At 39.9% G+C, this 17,700-nt stretch overlaps 1 protein-coding gene across 1 annotated transcript; it reads right to left on the bottom strand.

Moving 5' to 3' along the window:
• Nucleotides 1-5,322: 5,322 nt before the first annotated feature.
• On the bottom strand, nucleotides 5,323-7,353 carry LOC133849696 (uncharacterized). Its single transcript, XM_062285806.1, has 3 exons — nucleotides 6,917-7,353; nucleotides 6,143-6,779; nucleotides 5,323-6,099 (listed from the first exon to the last, which is right to left on the bottom strand). Exons 2-3 carry the CDS (start codon nucleotides 6,564-6,566, stop codon nucleotides 5,687-5,689), a joined length of 837 nt encoding a protein of 278 aa, XP_062141790.1. The 5' UTR covers nucleotides 6,567-6,779; nucleotides 6,917-7,353; the 3' UTR covers nucleotides 5,323-5,686.
• Between the last annotated feature and the right edge of the window lie 10,347 nt (nucleotides 7,354-17,700).

Raw genomic sequence — 17,700 nt, 5'->3', positions numbered from 1 at the left:
GTATATCGGTGTAGTACCGCATTCAAAATATACCATAGACGGCACATTATACCAGATTGTCAGCCAAAGCAACTAAGACCCCTAGTAAGTAGGCGTTTTTGCCCATACAAAAGTATTTCTTTAATAACTTCCAAAATTTTTATCTGATCGCAACCAAATTCTCAGGAATCATAACTACTATAGTTATTATTGTATATACCGGAATTCAACTCTAGCTTTTAAATTACGCTTGTTATTCGATTTTTTTGATTTCCGGGGGCGGAAGTGGGCGTGGCAAAAATTTGAAACAAACTTGAGCTGCGTGCAAACATAACAAATGCTGTCGAAAATTATAGCTCTATCACTTATAGTCTCTGAGACCCTAGGTGTTCATACGGACAGACACACAGACGGACATGGCTAGATCGTCTCGGCTGTTGACGCTGATCAAGAAAATATATACTTTATAGAGTCGAAGATGCCTCCTTCTACCTGTTACTTACATTTCCTGTTGGGACAAAATTAGAATACCCTTCTACCTCTAGCCAGGCAAATAAAATTAATTTTAAGCCGATAGCAACAAATGTTTGTAGACAAGAAGTGCCACTGGCTATGTTTGTTGCTCAGCATGCTGCCACAAATCCGGTTGGCCACCTCAGCAAATTATGCAGCAGTCATTTTGGCGCCAAAGATTTTAGGCTGCATAGGATCAAGTGCACCAATATAATTAAAAAACGTGCTAGCAGTCCACTTAAATGAGGACTTAAGAAACGTTGGAGACGAAAAATACAGCCTGCTTGTTGATGCAAATATCGGTAAGATGCAATTCGATATTTATATAATTAAACCAAATTCATATATTTAAATATTTTTAGGTGTTGCTATAATTTTCTACAGCGCAAAGCGATTGGACATCACTTCAACATTTTTGTCCTTAATTTCAATTGAAAGTGGAGACGCGCAAGGCCTTACAAATAGCCTACTGGAAAAATTAAAAAATCCCCAATTATCCCATTGGCAATTTAATTGGAATCGGCACTGATAATGCCAATGTAATGGTGGGTAATAAGAAAAGTTTGAATGTAGAATTGAAGAAGTGGGTGCAGTCATTAGTTTTGATTAAGTGTGTATGCCATTCCGTGCAATTGGTCGTAAATACTGCTTGTAAGCAGGCTTTGCCACAATCACTGGAATTCATAGTGAGTGAAACATACGCATGGTTCTGCAAAAGCTCTTGCAGGCAAATTGCTTACCGCAAGTTGTATCAAGCCATAAATAAAGATGAGGTATAGTAAACGCTAAATTTTGAATATATATTTGTGTTTTAACATTTTTAATAGATTAATTACAGATTATCAAACAATGTCGAAGATTTGTCTTTGTGTTTGTCGAAAAGTATATAGATAATATGTAATATAATAAATCAATTTTCAGCTAATATATTTTTTTTTACAAATATTTCTTAAGGCTCCTCTTAAAATCCCAAGAGTTTCCGATATGAGGTGGCTGTCAATCGAGCATGCAGTTAAGCGAATTTTGAATCAGTGGATTGAGCTGAAGCTGCATTTTAATACCACTGCATTAACAGAAAAATGCCACAAAGCCTCAATTTTAAGCGATTTGTTTAACGACACCAACTATTTATATTTGGTATTCTTAAAACCAATTCTTGATGATATGCAGCGTATAAATAAGAACTTTCAGTCGAAAAATTTCAATCAGACTAAATTGCTAGGAGACCTAACTAATACTTGGGATAAATATGCTGAAAGTCAAAATAATTCCTTCTGACGCCGACGTGAATATTTTTAATGACGAAATTGTACCAATCATGAAACGGGATCTGTACTTGGGGTACGAGTTTGAGTCTCATTTAAAAACGATTAAACATAAAATTGATGATACGACAGAGAATATTATCCGCCAGCATTGTACTGACTTTGCACTAGAGCTTATCATCCATGTAAAGCAAAGGTAAGATAATTTTTTATAGATAGTTTACTATTTAATCGATCAATTAATTTTAATTCTATTTACTTTACCTGACAACTTTGACGGTCTCAAATGTTTTGAGCGCAACAAAAATTTTAGAATTTTTAAAATACCTAGCAATGGAACCGTGGCTGCTAAGATGGAACGTCGTCGTCAACGAAAGTAAATTAGCGCATATAATATTCGCCACCCGCCCTAAAAGCTGCCCAGAAGTCCAACTGAATGGTACTACACTGCCTGTAGTTAAAAAAGTCAAATATCTCGGCCTAGCACTTGACAGAAGACTAACCTGGACAGATCACATCAAAAACAAAAGAAAACAGCCGAGTCTGAAACTGCGACAAATGAAGTGGCTGCTGGGCTACAGATCCCAACTGAGCCTTAGAAACAAAGTCCTGCTGTACAAAGTTATACTAAAGCCTATTTGGTTGTACGGGATTCAGCTTTGGGGCACAGCCTCAACAGCGAAGTGCTGCAACGTTTCCAAAACATTACTCTACAAAGACTAGCCAAAGGACCTTACTATGTAAGAAACCGGGTCATCCACAAGGACCTTGAGATTCCGAGTGTAACTGAAGAAGTTAAAAGGTACGCTTTGAAGTATCAGGAGAGATTGGATCAACACTGTAACCCTTCGTCACAGAATTTACTTATTATATATATAAAAAAAACCTAACAATAGAATCGCGAAAATTGTATCGCGATACACCACAATACAATAATCATTAAACACATATGTACAGTGTTGCCAACATTTGACCAAAATAATAATAAGAATAAATCGTGCGCGAAAAAAATCGCGGGGCAAATAAATCGCGCGAGTTACAGTCCAGTGACCGAGGGAGTCTCATTTGCGAGAAAATTTTGGAAGATGTTAGAAATACTTACAAATAAAACGTCTGTGCTGTGTGGAGAACAGAATAAGACTGACTATTTTGTCAGTGACAATTTATTACAAAAGGCATGTACATGTGTGTATGTATGTAAAAGTGTATGTCAGAATCTATGTATGAGTGTATTATCGTCAGAGTTACATGGAGTAGGCTTGGAGTTGCCGGATCTGCGTTGTTCCATGTGGCCGGAGAGAGGGGCATGTTAACTCCTCACCCCTCCTCAGTCCGAAGAGAATAGCCGGATCGGAGAAGGATGGCTCGGTGACGTGTTGTTGGTGTATGCCACGAACTCCGACGATATTTTGAATTTTAAAATTTTTGTGTTCTGATATAAAGTGTTTTCTTAATGTATTAGTTTGTCGGTGTTAGGGTTTCTTGTCTATTAACTGTTTTCCTAATTTTTTGTTTGTGTAGTTTTTGACCCCTAGTTGTTAGCAAGGTGACACCATTGTCTCTATCTACTTTGTGTTGTGAAAATCTCGGTGTCATCTTGTTTCTACGGTTTTCTTTCCTAAAAACCATATCATTAGGTTCGACCTGGACTGGTGTCTCTCTGTCCTCATTTAATTTAGCCAATCTTTCTTCTATTCGCGTTTAAGTGTTCCTGTACATTTGGGTATATGTCTTTTCTAAATTCGTTTAATTTCTTAAGGTAGTCGTGGTGATTGTCGAATGTTATTGTTTTGTTGAATATATGAGTTCTTCCGTGGAAAAGCTCGAAAGGCGTATGGGAAGTGCTGGAGTGTATTGCATTGTTATACGTTGCAACTGCTTCTGTGAGTATTTGGTCATGCCCGCATTCTAGTCGTGCTTCCTTTCTTTTGGTCATGATTATTCTATATAGTTCGGTTAAGGTTGAATGCTGTCTTTCGACAGAAGCGTTGCGGGTTGATTGTTGGAATGAAGTTGTATGAACCGTTATTTGGAATTGGGTTAAGAGATCGTTGGATAGACTGCCCGAAAATTCCGCGCCCTGGTCGAAAATTATTTTCTTTGGTGCGCCGTAATGTCTTATGAATTGTAATAGAGCATCGGCGACTTTAATTGAATTCCTATTGCTAAGGGGGTAGGCTTGCGCTAGCTTAGTGAATTTGTCGATAATGTTGAGGTTACAAGTATTATTAATGGAATAAATGACTACATATATGCACGACCGCCAATGCTCCTTCTGGGGCGGTTGGGGTTTGCATCAATGGTCTATGAGGGTGTCTATCGTATTTGAGGTTTAAGCGGGTATCGCAATATTTTATAATTTTTGTTATGATGTCTTTTAAATGCGGAAAATAAATGTGTCTTTTTAAATGGTTATAAGTTTCATCTATCCCCCTATGTTTGGTGTTAGAGTGGTATGCACTAATTTTATTTTCCTGATCATGGGGATTTCAGTTAGCCATATTTTGCAGCGGAAAATTTTGTATAAATCACTTTCGAAGAAATAGTTGTTATAGGACTCTTCTATTATTTTGAAAATATCGTCCGGTGCTAATATTGCGAATGTTTTATTCGGTTTCAAGATTGTTTGAAGGGTGTTTGTAACAGAGTCGAAGGTATGCACGGGTTCCGTGATAATAGTGTTTCCACTTGTCTTGAAGTTGTTGATTCGATACGGAATATTATTTGACTATTGAAGTGATTTAGTGGTTGTGACGAAGTTGATATAATCAGTGGGTCCTCGTTTATGTTCAAGTTTGGCTCAATTCTACTGAGTGCGTCAGCGACTACGTTTTGCGACCCCTTTTTGTATACGATTTCATAGTCGTAAGCGGCCAGGATAGTTTTCCATCGAAGTAATTTCGGATTTTGGCCTTTCAGATTTTCTAGCCAGGTTAATGGCTTATGGTCCGTAACTATTTTGAATCTATGCCCGAAGAGGTATGGTCTAAAGTAACTTACAGACCAAATAATAGCTAGCATTTCTTTCTCTATCGTAGAATAGCGTATTTCCGTGTCCGATAGTATCCTGCTAGCGAAAGATATGGGTCTGTCATTAGTGTCTGGGCCTTGTGACAACACAGAGCCTGTCGCATAATTACTTGCGTCTGTGGTCAACGTGAACGGTTTGTTGAAATCAGGGTATATGAGTATAGGATCATTACAAAGAAGATCTTTCGACGTTTCGACTGCTTGTTTAAATTCATCGTCTATTATTATAGATTTCTTTTCTTTTAACTGTCTTGTTATGGATTTAGTTATCTTCGCGAAGTCTTTTATGAATTTCCTGTAATACCCTAATAGTCCTAAAAATGATTTAATTTCTATAGTCGTTTTTGGGCAGGGGAAGTCCTTGATGGCTTGAATTTGAAGTGGGTTTGGTTCCTGAGTGACGATGTGTCCCAAGAAGTCGATTTCCTTTCTTAAAAAGCTACATTTGCTCGGTTGGATTTTTAGATTTGCGTTTTGTAGTCTTGTGAATACGGATTTAATATCTGCTATATGTTTTTGAAGTGAGGGTGAGAATACTATTATGTTGTCGAGGTATATAAGTCAGACGTCACCGACTAAGTCACCTAAGACGTTGTCCATAACGCGTTGGAACGTGAGAGGAGCGTTCTTAAGACCGAAGGGCAGCCTCGTGAAATGCTGTCTTGTCTGCGTCGCTTGGGTTCATTTGAATTTGGTGAAAGCCACTTGCAAGGTCTATTGTGAAATACATGGTCTTCCCTATGCTGTCTAGTATATCTGCAATGTTCGAGATAGGATATCTATCAGGAACAGTTTTCTCATTTAGTTTCCGAAAATTGATTACTAAGCGCCACTTTTTTTCACCTGTGCTGTCACTTTTCTTAGGTACGATCCAGAAGGGTGCACTGAATGACTGTTTTTTAAGATGTTTTGTTCGAGTATTTTTGAAATTTGCTTTCGAACTTCGTCTTTATGTACAAATGGATAACGGTAAAATTTTGTGTGAATCGGGTATTATCTGTTGTTGGTATAGAGTGTTTGACAGCGTTAGAGAACGTTAGTTGATTGTTTTCGTTGTGGAAGAGTCTTTTGAACGCCTTGCATAGTTTGAGTATTTGTTGTTTTTCCTCGTTGTTGAAGTGTTCCGTCTGAATGTTTAATGGCTGATTGTCCGGTTGTTCTGTATCTGTTGCTGCGGACATGCAGTATTGGTTGGTTCGTGGAGAGAACTCTTCTGCCTGTAACGGTTCTTCGAGGTAAAGTGTTTGAATCTGGTCTGAGCTATTGCACACTTCAAAATAGGCAGATCCTGCGACTGCGGTGTATAAGCCGCCTGTTATGGATATTTTATTATCCAAATTCGTGGTTTCATATACATATAAAGTCTCCCTGCATGAAGTTTACTGGGAGCGGTAGTCGCATTTTGGTATTTTGTGGCAGGGTATGTAATATGTCAACAGGGTTTGATCCTGTGAGGATTGGGATGGTGGTTTCTGGTGTTTCTAATATGGAGTCGGCAAAGTTTATTTTTGCATTTAGGCCGGATAGGAAATCCATGCCTAGGAGGCCATTGAAGTGGGGGTGGAAATTGAATAGTAAGAACTTAAAATTGGGCATTCTTTTGAATTGTTTGAAATTAATTCTATCCGTATAGTCCCGAATTTTAAATGTACTGAGTACAGTTTGGATGTTGATATCGGAGGTTAGTTTTTTTGTGTGATCTTCATTAATAAGTGCTGGATTTATGAATGAATAGGTTGATCCAGTATCTATTAGGAATTTTAGAGTGTTTGGCGCCATGAAGTTTTGTGATAATAAAACAAATGGCAAGGAAGATCCGTGAGTCTTCTTGTTTATGTACCCGACTGGTTTCCCGAGGCTTCTAGTAAAAAATTTGAGTCATCGTTGATGCTATATAGAGGAGCGCCTGGATTATGGTTGTTCCTGTCTTGGTGTTTTAGAATCTGATCTGATTTGTCGTTGCTGTGGAAGGGGTTTCTGCCCAAAGTTTGTCTATCATGTGGACCATTACTTTCGTTATTAGAATTATGTTGACTGGAAAAGCGTCTAGTATTATTGTTGTTAAGGATTTGTTGTCGCTGCATAGAGCAACTTTTATTGTAATTGTTGGTGTTATCATTTCGTTGAACATGACGAGCGTTGTTGCCATTATAGTTCTGTTGACGTTTTATGTTGCGGCTATTATAGTCTCCATTAGTTGGTTGCCCTCTCGCGTATGGGTGGTTCCTGTTCATCGAGCTGTCGTATCGTTGGTTTCCAGGATGTTTACTGAGACTTCTAGAAAAGTTTAGTTCAAGCTGTCCGTACGCTTTCTCGATCGTCTCTGGCCTTTGGTTTCTAATGGCTGACCTAAGTAGGTCCTTTAATCCAATTAGGAATGTATTTAGGCAGAATCTGTCATATTGGTCAAGTTTGGACGCGAGGGAGTGTCCACTAGGGGCTGCTTCTCTAGTTAGTGACATCAATTCATTTCTTATTCTCGTGGCTTTGAAATATAATCTTTCCATACTGAGTCCATCCGGAAGATTATGTAGCTCTCCAACAAGCATTTCTTCTGTTTTTTTTGCTGGAGTATAGTCGCTTGAGATTTGATGTGGATAGTAAGTACTGTCCGCATGTTGCTTTGTCCACTGATCTGGCTAACAATAGTATCTGTTCTACTCTACTTATAAATCTATCAAGATTGTCAGGTGGGCCTTCGTAGGTGGGTAGGTGATGTACGAGGCCTAGTAGTTGGTGTAGATTCAGGCTTGTGCTTGTAGGAATAGATGTATCACTAATGGTGGGACTTAGTGGCTCTGATGAATTATTATTTGTTTCTATCTCTTTCCTGTGTAATAGATATTAACAATTATCGGCTTCAACAGTAATGTATTGATTTAATAAATACTCAATAAAGTGTATTTTAGAGGTTAGTGAACATGTGACAGCAATAGATGTTAACTTGTTTGTGGACTGTTCTAGAATTTGCTTCAGCTTACAAATTTAAATTATTTTCAATGGAATTTAGAGTTTAAGTTGTTTATTATATCTTCTCAAATTAAGTCAAAGTATATTAGCTATCGGCGGTATTGTACAGTGACGCAGCAAAAATTCCACAAGCGAAGGTAACACAAACACATATGTACATGTTTACATGGCAGAGTCGTAGAGTTTTCCACAAGTCGGTCGCGTTTTTGAAGGCGCTCCTTTCGATCGCTCTGGAATTCGTCAAACCAAGTCGGAACTCTAAAAAAACAGTGACTACGAGTGAGCTTGAGCTGTGTCCAAGCCTTGCGTACTTACGGACGGTCGGGCACCTGCCGCTGGACGTCGTAGGGACCCGCGTTACCAGGAGACACATTGGCATAGTTGACGGCTGCGAGGAATATTGTTGTTGGATTCAGTAAAATAGACCACAACTAGTGCAAAACAAAAGCAATTGCACTCCCACGATTAGCTGACGACGAGGGCTTCACCAGCTGCTCAGCCTGACTGTGCGCTCTGGCGTTGCCAGACGGCCGACGAAGAGCACAGTGCAAAGCTTAAACAAAGCTTTAAAAAAACTAATTGCATACTCCCAGGAGGGCCTGTAGCTTGCCGTGGACGCAATGACTTGAAGGTGCATACTTTCTGGAGCTACATATTAATATACGCAATAAGCTCCACTGCATATTAATATACGCAATAAGTGCAGCTGCAGTGGCGCAGTGCATAGAGGTGAGAACTTCTCAATTACCAGCGATCCACGGTTAGAGTCCACCAAGAACGAAAAAGTCCAACACTTAACTAAGTGGTCGAAAAAGCGCGTGTTGTCGCTTGGCGATGCAGCGCACACCACCACCACAGTTAGTTGGTCGAAGTTCCCGTGTGGCGGCAGCGTAGAAGCCACAGCATGCCATACCCAAACGGGTGACAATAGGAGCAAGGAGTCGGCAGGCTCGTCGGCGGTCGCTGTGTCTGATCCCGACATGGTCTCACGCATCATGCCTGCTGCTGGCCCAGTCAGTAAGAGGTCAGTTAAAGACCTTCTTGAGCGGATGGGCACTGAACTGGACGGCCTGTCGAAGCAGTTCGCCTCTCTGAGGCATATAAACGAGAAGATGAGGAGCAAGCTCATGAAGCTGATGAAGCTGCAACGAGCGGCAGCTAAGCAGCTGTGCGACGAGACAGCTGAAGATCACGCCAACGTAGGAGGCACAGGCAGCACCAAGTGAAGTAAAGTAAAGTGAAGTAAGTAACTGGGAGTAAGGCAGCGGCCACGCCCAAACGGCCGCGAGACACTGAGAGCGAGCCGAGGAAAACTCCTCCCCCAAAGCGAAACAAAAAGTAAACCAGGTGCAAGGCGAGTGGATAACCGTAGAGCAGAGGAACAGCAGCAACACCACCACTGCTGCTAAGAAAAAGGCCAAAAAATTACGCCCGGACGCGCTGAAAGTGAGCGCGAGAGGTGAGATGAGATACAGCGATGTGCTCTCTCTAGTTATGAGACGGCAGACTCAAATGGGCCACCAACCTCAGAGCATCGCTGGATGCTGTATCAGGTAACCATGTGTTATCTTCCTCGACGCTGGGAAACAGATCCGTAACAATTCCACGAAGTAGATCATCTGGTGGTGGTGGCGATTTCCGTGTGCCGATTCTCCTCATGACAATTTGGTATGCCTTACCCTATGGGTCGTCATCCAGCGTGTCACAAAGGGCCAGGCAATACTGTTTTTTGCTCTCCCTGATCGCGTTTTTAAGAGCTTTGCGACCAGTGCTGTCAACTTTTGACCAACAAAATAATCTGTTTTTGACGGAAATAATGGAGAAAAAAGTTTAAAAAAATTATAAAAAAAAGCTGAAAACAAATGTATTTCGCAACATTTTCCCATCATTCGCAATCCGTTTCTCTATATGAAAATATAAATAAACTATATCTTTTGCTTGAAATTAACACTTTACCCTCTGCTTAGAATGCATTCCTCAATTTAAATTTAATTAGGTTAACCTGGCTATTTCCGCGTATGACCAGAGCAAACACAATATTTGGATGGCCACAGTTGGAAACTTAAATAAATCGCCGCGCGAAAAAATCGTGGGGCGAATAAATCGCGGCGCGAATAATCCGCAGCGGAAGCTGCGCGAGTAAATCGCAGTGGAACCGCAGCGGCTCTATCTCTTATAGTCCCTGAGATCCAGTGTTTTATACGGACGGACGGACAGACAGACAGATGGACATGGCTAGATCGTCTCGGCTGTTGACGCTAATTAAGAATATATATACTTTATAGGGTCGGAGATGCCTCCGTCTACCTGTAACATACATTTCCTGCCGGCACAAAGTTATAATACCCTTCTACCCTTTGGGTAGCGGGTATAAAAAGCCAGAATTCCCGCTTTTCGCAATTCCTGCAATTCACAAATTTTTTCCTCAGTTCGCCTTAAAAAATAAAACAGTTTTCACGGGAAAAAATCCAAATTAGCAGCACTGCATATGTACATAAATTGTTTATAGATATTTACCACTTTTCAAACCATTCCTTCATTGGCAATCTAGAACCACTTGAGAATTGTAAAGTGCAAATTAATAAAATTTGCTGTTTACGCATTTCATTTATGTAAACAAACCTGCAATTATACCACAGAAGTACAAAAGAGCATTGCATACTTTTGAGTTGAGCATGCAAAGAATTTAAAGTAAACAAGTAAGATAGCTACAGGCGAGTGTGCTCGAATGTGAGATACCCGTTTTGAATAAAATCAAAATATTGCGGTATAATTCCCTAAATAATATGCCGAAAATATGCCAAATGGTATATTTTGAATATTTACATAGTAATAAAGTCAATTTACTATAGAGTAGAGAACCCTAGTAAGTAGGCGTTTTTCCAAAAACAAATTTTTCATAATTTTGAAACTAAGAGTGGGCAACCCTAAGCATTGGTGTGATTCATCCCCAAGGCAAGTTCGATATGACCAAGAAATCTGACATGGCGCCTGTGCATTAACTGATCTGTACGCTCGATCTCCGTACTGTCATCATTAAGTCTCCGCTGCGTCAAAAGATGTGTCGGGTCATACTGTCGGATTTACTGCAACCGCATGAGTCAAGTGTGGCCAGCCAAATGGCCAGAGCTTTGAATCCGCCAGCCTTTGGGCTACCCGAGGAGCTGATAGCGAACGGCTGTTACCAATTGAAGCGAGATCCTTTGTATCTGTCGCATTGCTTCCTTCCACACGGATTTGGCGGGCTGTGTCTTTGCGCCTGGCACTGTGCCCCCAGAATTAGCCGATGGATTTTTCTCAGTTGTGGCAACGTCACGCAGATTTGACACCGCCAATGTTTCTGGGCATTTGGAATCCCAAATTGGATCCATTGGAGCAGCTGGAGTTTCTGCCCATAGATACCACATTGCGAATCATTTTAACTGACCTGGAACGTCGCATCACCCAGGCGCGCATTGTACAAACGATCGGTTCGCTCTTGCAGAAATATGAAAACCCTTTGACGCAGCGAAACTTGGCCGAGGTGTTGAATGTCACGAAAGTAATGCCGCAACTGAAGCACATTTTTTTTTACTGGAGTTTCTTTTGCCACAACCACAGCAGCAGCGGGCAGTTGCTGCTCCCAATGGGACTACGAAGCAGGAGCAAGACGTTGCCAATGCGTCCGATTCTGTATTGGCATAGATTGATGATGCTTTGAACAGATTGCAGAAGCAGCTGCTAACAAGGAATAGCATACTAATTGAAGCCCAGAAGCAGCCACTGAACGATGAATCCGATCAACTCGATCGTAGTAACACTTCTGTATACGCTCTGACTGGCAATCAAGATGACATCAACAATATGCTGCAAGCGGTAGAAGTCTACGGCGTTAAAGCTCTTTTGGTACACAACAGCTTTAATCGGGTGCATCAGCTGTGGTAAACCATCACCAGATGATCTGGTGTAAATAGGGATGTCTGAAATACAGAGCTCGCAATTAACTGTTAACCGTTTCTCGTTGTCTGCAAATAAAAGAAAAGACTCAGAAAGCAACCGATTTATAGGTTCTTGAATGAGATCGCTCGCGCTCAGACCGAAACCCGCTACCCATAGGGTAGAAGGGTATTATAACTTTGTGCCGGCAGGAAATGTATGTAACAGGAAGATCAGCGTCAACAGCCGAGACGATCTAGACATGTCCGTCTGTGTGTCTGTCCGTCTGTCCGTATGAACACCTAGATCTCAAAGACTATAAGAGATAGAGCTATATCAAGTTTGTTTCAAATTTTTGCCACGCCCACTTCCACCCCCGCAAATCAAAAAAATCGAATAACAAGCGTAATTTTAAAGTTAGAGTTGCGAAAAATGGTATATACAATAACTACTATAGTAGTTATGATTCCTGAAAATGGTTGGGATCAGATAAAAATTGTTGAAGTTATTAAAGAAATAGTTTTGTATGGGCAAAAACGCCTGCTATGTATGTATTGTATTTATGTATGCGTCTATATATCTACATGCTCGCCTATATTTGTGTGTGCTGGTTGTGTACAAGCCCAACATTTTGTAGTGCGCCGGTTCGAGTCCCGGTCGGGACTCAAAATATTTTTTTTAAATGCTATATACAATAATTCAGATTAAGTTTGGTTTCAAATTTTTGCCACGCCCACTTCCGCTCCTGCCAAAGTTATTATGGCGACAAACGGCTGCTGCAGCATGCCTCATTTGGTTGACCAACTAGACCAACTAAATATTCTTAACAGTTCTTGATTGTAATCGGAAAAGAATCTTATGAGATTGTAGTGGTCGCTTGGACCGCCAACATTTATTTGGTGGGCCTAAAAGTAGGCAAAGGTTTTTTTTGCCAAGTAGGAAAAAAATGCCAGCGCCACGGTACTAGATGTAGAAAATAGTAGTTAATGTAATATATTTATTAAAGTTATGTTTATATATGTTAATAATCCAATTTTTGTTAGTTAAATGTTAGATGAATAATAATTGTTTAGTGTTAGTATAAACTTGTAGGATATATGTATTTTGTTAGGAAATATTAATTAGCGCCCTCTGTGTGTGGGGCTTAGCAACATGGCAGAAAGATTTACGCGATAGATGCATCTTAAGGCAGCGAATGGCAAAGAATGGGAAGATAAGAATGCATCAAAGTTCAATGTCCGTTTGACAAGGCTTAGATGATTCATTCGTGCTAGTCATTCTCTCGCAAGTCACCTGTTTATTTGTTTTATGGCAGTTCTCAGAAACTAGAGAAAAAATATTATATACATATATCGCCAAGTATAAGACAAAAGTGACATACATAAATAACTAGTGAACAGTGCGGGAAAAGAAAAAAAAATATAATATATGCATATTTGAGTGAAATCACCCCCCCCATTCCGGCCAGCAGCCAACAGGCGACAGGCGGATAGAATTTTTGGAGTTTTATATGGTGCCGTCCAATAAGGCAGGACGGCACGCAGTGTTAAAATCTTCTTGTGGTTGTTGTTGGTGTAGGCGGTAACTTAAGCCACCCAAACAAGTTACATCCACGCCACATCGTCACCCGGCAGCCAAAAGCTTGCGCGAAAGCTTTGAAAGCTTTAGCACGATCGCTTCAAAAGCTACAGCGGATCAGCTAATAGCTACAAACGAAAGGCAAGCTCTGCCATCTGGCAGAAATTAGGAGGAGCGTTTTGCAGCGATACTGCGCAGCCCCCATCTGAAATTAGGTTGAGATTTGTCCCTGAGAGGGCTAGCAAGGAGGACGCCAGCATTACCACAGATGTTGGATTGGTGCTAGTGACCGTGCGACCACCTGCGAAAGTGTCGTAGCACAACCCAGAGAGAGTTGGCGCAGCTGATGTCCGCGCCTATAGATGTTTTGCTTTGTTAGTTAATGTATATCTGCTTTATATCTTTTGGGCCTTCTGCCATTTAATTAGTGCGTTTTTGTATTATATTTTGTTCATTTAATGTATTGGTTGCGTACATGTATATATGTTGAATAACAAACTGTGTTGTAAATTTACTTTTGAGTACGTGGTATAACATACTATGTATCCGAGGTAAATAAACTTCACGAGTCACAATAAGTTGTCCTACATATATCTTGTCCGTCAATATTTAGGTTTTCTGTCAAGAATTGCAATTTTAATAATTAAGTCATATTTGTTTACCAAAACAATGGAACATCTGGCATAAAAGCTCAGATCACCATGCTAGCATAAAGCTTTTGTCAGGGCTTTAAACTTTTGCTCCACAGCTGAAACAACAACAACAATAACAACACACACACACATATCACCGGCTGTGAAAGATCTTTCGTCGCTGGAGAATGATGTAAGTGAGCTTTTTTCTTATGCATAACTTTTTATTGAAATATTGTACGCATTCGAGCTTTTTGTATTGCATCTGTTGAATGCGGAATTTATAGCCCAAACGAAGTTTATTTTCATTTGTTTTGCTAGCAGCTTCGTTTCGCTGCGCCTGAGAAACCTTAAGTTTCTTAGGGCTGGGCATTTGCCGATGGTCCATTGCCATATAATGATATGGATTACTAATTAAATAGTTTTATAGTGCATAAAAACTATCTAATAATTAGCGATCCATATACAAATTGCAATATGAAATATTAGCTAACTATTTCTATTAATCATATTTATTTCTACATATCTATTTATTTAGTTTTTAAGTATTTATGAAATAGATTTAATTTAGCTTTAATATTTCAACGTCGTTATTTCATATTCCGTCCATGTTTTCTTTTGTTGCCTTATTTGCTTTTTCTTTATGTTTCTTAATTTAAATAAATTTGTTATAATGTTTAGTATGTGCGAGTAATTGTTCAAATTTGGAACCATGCAGCGTTTGTATGGGGAGGGTTGAGTAACGAGGAACTTCTCTAAGGGATCCTGTCATCTAAATTGATTTTAACATTGGCGTTGCAGGATCATGGTAGGGTGGGCGTCTGCACCAATGAGTGCATCGTAAAGGAGAAGTGCTCCAAGTCGAAGGTAGATCCCTAACTTGTCTTTCCTCTAGTTTTCTTCTAACTCTTTTGTTTACTGCCCTTGTGTGTCTCTTCCCCATTTTCCCCCTTCCTTAAGTACGCGAATTTTCTAATAGTATAATTAATCCATGGAAGCACGTAGCGGAAAGGATATTTTTCTTGCCCACACCCATCCGACCAGACAACAGCCGTAGCGATCGCGTACGCCTTTCATGGCGCTACATTTACACCGGCTTCCTTCAGCGAACTTGCTTCGTTACACGTTACAAGATATTCGAGAAGCAATTTTAATAAATGGTAATAATTATTAGCCGCTTTAATGCAACAATAACGCGTTTTTACACACATGCACGTGCATTCCCATGCATACATAAATACATAGACATGTACATATATATTTGCATTTGTCCGTTATGTTTAGTACGGGTTTTTTGCGGTAAAAGTCAAAACGAAAAGAACCCAATTTTCAGTGCAAATGTTTGATTTGAACGGTATTTCGATTTTGGGCATTGCAAGGGGATATTAAGATAAGTGCGTGTCTACGAGTGAACATAATGACATTTCAACTTAGTGCTGGTGCAGAGTATTAGTTTTTTATTCTGTGTCGCCATTGTGTACGCAATAATGCTGCTGAAAGCATCGATAGATCGTGCATCGATACACCGATTTTGGTAGGTATATTTTGCGATGGTCGATATCGACCGTATCGTATCGATTTTACGCGATATATCGATGCTTGATAATAAATCAGTCGCATAATTTTACAATATTGCAATATTGTGTGTGTGTTTAGTATTAGATTTGTGTTAAATTACACAGATTGTATTGGAGTGTCAAACCAAGGATATATATCGGATATGGAAATAAAAAATTATCTCTTTGTTTGAAAATATAGTAACTAGAAACGTTTTATTCCATTTTTTAATTTATTACAATTTATTACAAAGCTCAATGATGCACCCAGCATTGATTTTTTGGGCGACATTTTCTGATAATCTTATTGACACCGATGCTAAGGAATGCGTCGATGTTTTATTTTGCAAATACCGAGATACATAAAAATCGATATTTTTACGGAATTAATCGTTCATTGTGTATCGTGTATCGATGCTATCTCTTTTGCATCGTGCCCTCCTTAGGAGAAACACCGTATGTAAAAATTCATAATTAATAATTTGTAAAATTTTCAATTTTTGTCTAATTTGATTTTGTATTTAATAAATGCAGGTGAAGTCGTGTTTTTGAACCACGAGCGAAGGTTCGCTCTAGTGGACGTTTATTTTCCGAATCATTCGTTACATTTGTTCTTAAACTTAAGTAAACTATTTGAGACGCTGCTAAGTCGCTGCTTCGTTGAAGAAGTGGCGGCAGCGCTGCTTATTATATATAAAGTATTATTTAATATATAATTATATATATATGTACTATATGGAGGAGCATGTGTTATGCACAGACAACGGTCAGTGGCCGGCGTTTATGCTGACGCGGCTTTTAATGTGCCGGCTGCAGTTCAGGTGACATCATATTGCAGTGCACTTGAACTGCGCTGGGCATTTGTTGTTTTCTTTATATTAAAGTGTCAATGCACTATTTATGTATTTCGGGCAGCAACAGAGAGTTGCTGCTTCCGCATTTAATGTTACTCTGGTTACAGTGTAACTTCGATATATGTGCATACCACAATTTAATTAATATATATAATTAGCATATAACATTTACTAATAGTTATTAATTATAATATTTAAGTGCAGATATTTTGTAGAAATGTCACGAGTTAGTAGACAGTCTGCATCACAAAGAGCACGCTCTAGGCAGTTAAGAAATAGGGAAAATAACGAATTAGGAGACTACGACGAACAACAGTAGCTTTTAGAGAGCCTGAACAGCAGGCTGATACTTTGACAAGATTAAGACGTAGGCAGAACGTACAATACAGGACAGTAGAGCAGATTCAGAACTCTGAATCTAGAACAGAGCAACGGGCGGACGTTACTTTTATAGAGCCTGAATAGCAGGCTGACACTTTACGAAGATCGAGACGTAGGCAGAACGTACAATACAGGACAGTAGAGCAGATTCAGAACTCTGAATCTAGAAGGAAGCGACGGGCGGACGTAACTTTTAGAGAGCCTGAACAGCATGCTGATACTTTAAGAAGATCAAGACGTAGGCAGAACGTAGAGTACAACGGATTCAGAACTCTGAATCCATGGGAGAGCGACGGGCGGATGTAGTTTTTAGAGAGCCTGAACAGCAGGCTGATACTTTAAGAAGATCGACACGTAGGCAGAACGTAGAGTACAGGACAGTAGAGCAAATTTAGAACTCTGAATTTAGGAGAGAGCGACGAGCGGACGTGACTTTTAGAGAGCCTGAGCAGCAGGCTGACACTTTAAGAAGACGTATACGTAGACAGGATACAATGTACAGGACCAACGAACAAAGACGAAACTCGGCATTGAGGGCAGCGAGGCGGACAGATCTTGAATGGCGTCTATTAGAGAGGGAACTAGATCGGGTTAATAGGTCACAGGCTAGAAATAATCTTACTAGGAGGATTATTGAACAGGTGCGCAACACCGGTGCGCGTCGAAGTGCCCGGTTATTGGCGCGACAAGCAGCATTTGACACCTCAAGACGACTTAGCCAAAGAGTTAGCCAATATGGAGCAAATATTGAAAATAAATTAGTAGAAAACCGTCGAAATGCTGCCCATAATAGAGAGGAACGTGCGAATAGTCTTCAGGAAGAGAATTCACCCAGACCCACTAGAATAGAAGCTCTTATTCAGAATTTTAATAGAGTTGTCAAGCTGGGCCCCAACAAAATTTGCCTTTCTTGTAAAGGTCTCTAGTTTCCTCATCAAGTAAGTAGGATACCTAGAACCATAATTGAAGACAATTATGAGTTTTCTGCGGAGATTTTCGATGTTGAGCGTCAGTTCCCTTCATCTGA

Source organism: Drosophila sulfurigaster, unplaced genomic scaffold (genome assembly GCF_023558435.1).
Source record: "Drosophila sulfurigaster albostrigata strain 15112-1811.04 unplaced genomic scaffold, ASM2355843v2 contig_219_pilon, whole genome shotgun sequence".
Lineage (NCBI taxonomy): Eukaryota > Metazoa > Arthropoda > Insecta > Diptera > Drosophilidae > Drosophila > Drosophila sulfurigaster.
The sequence above is the reverse complement of the archived record's forward strand: the minus strand, read 5'-3'. Positions and strand labels throughout refer to the sequence as shown.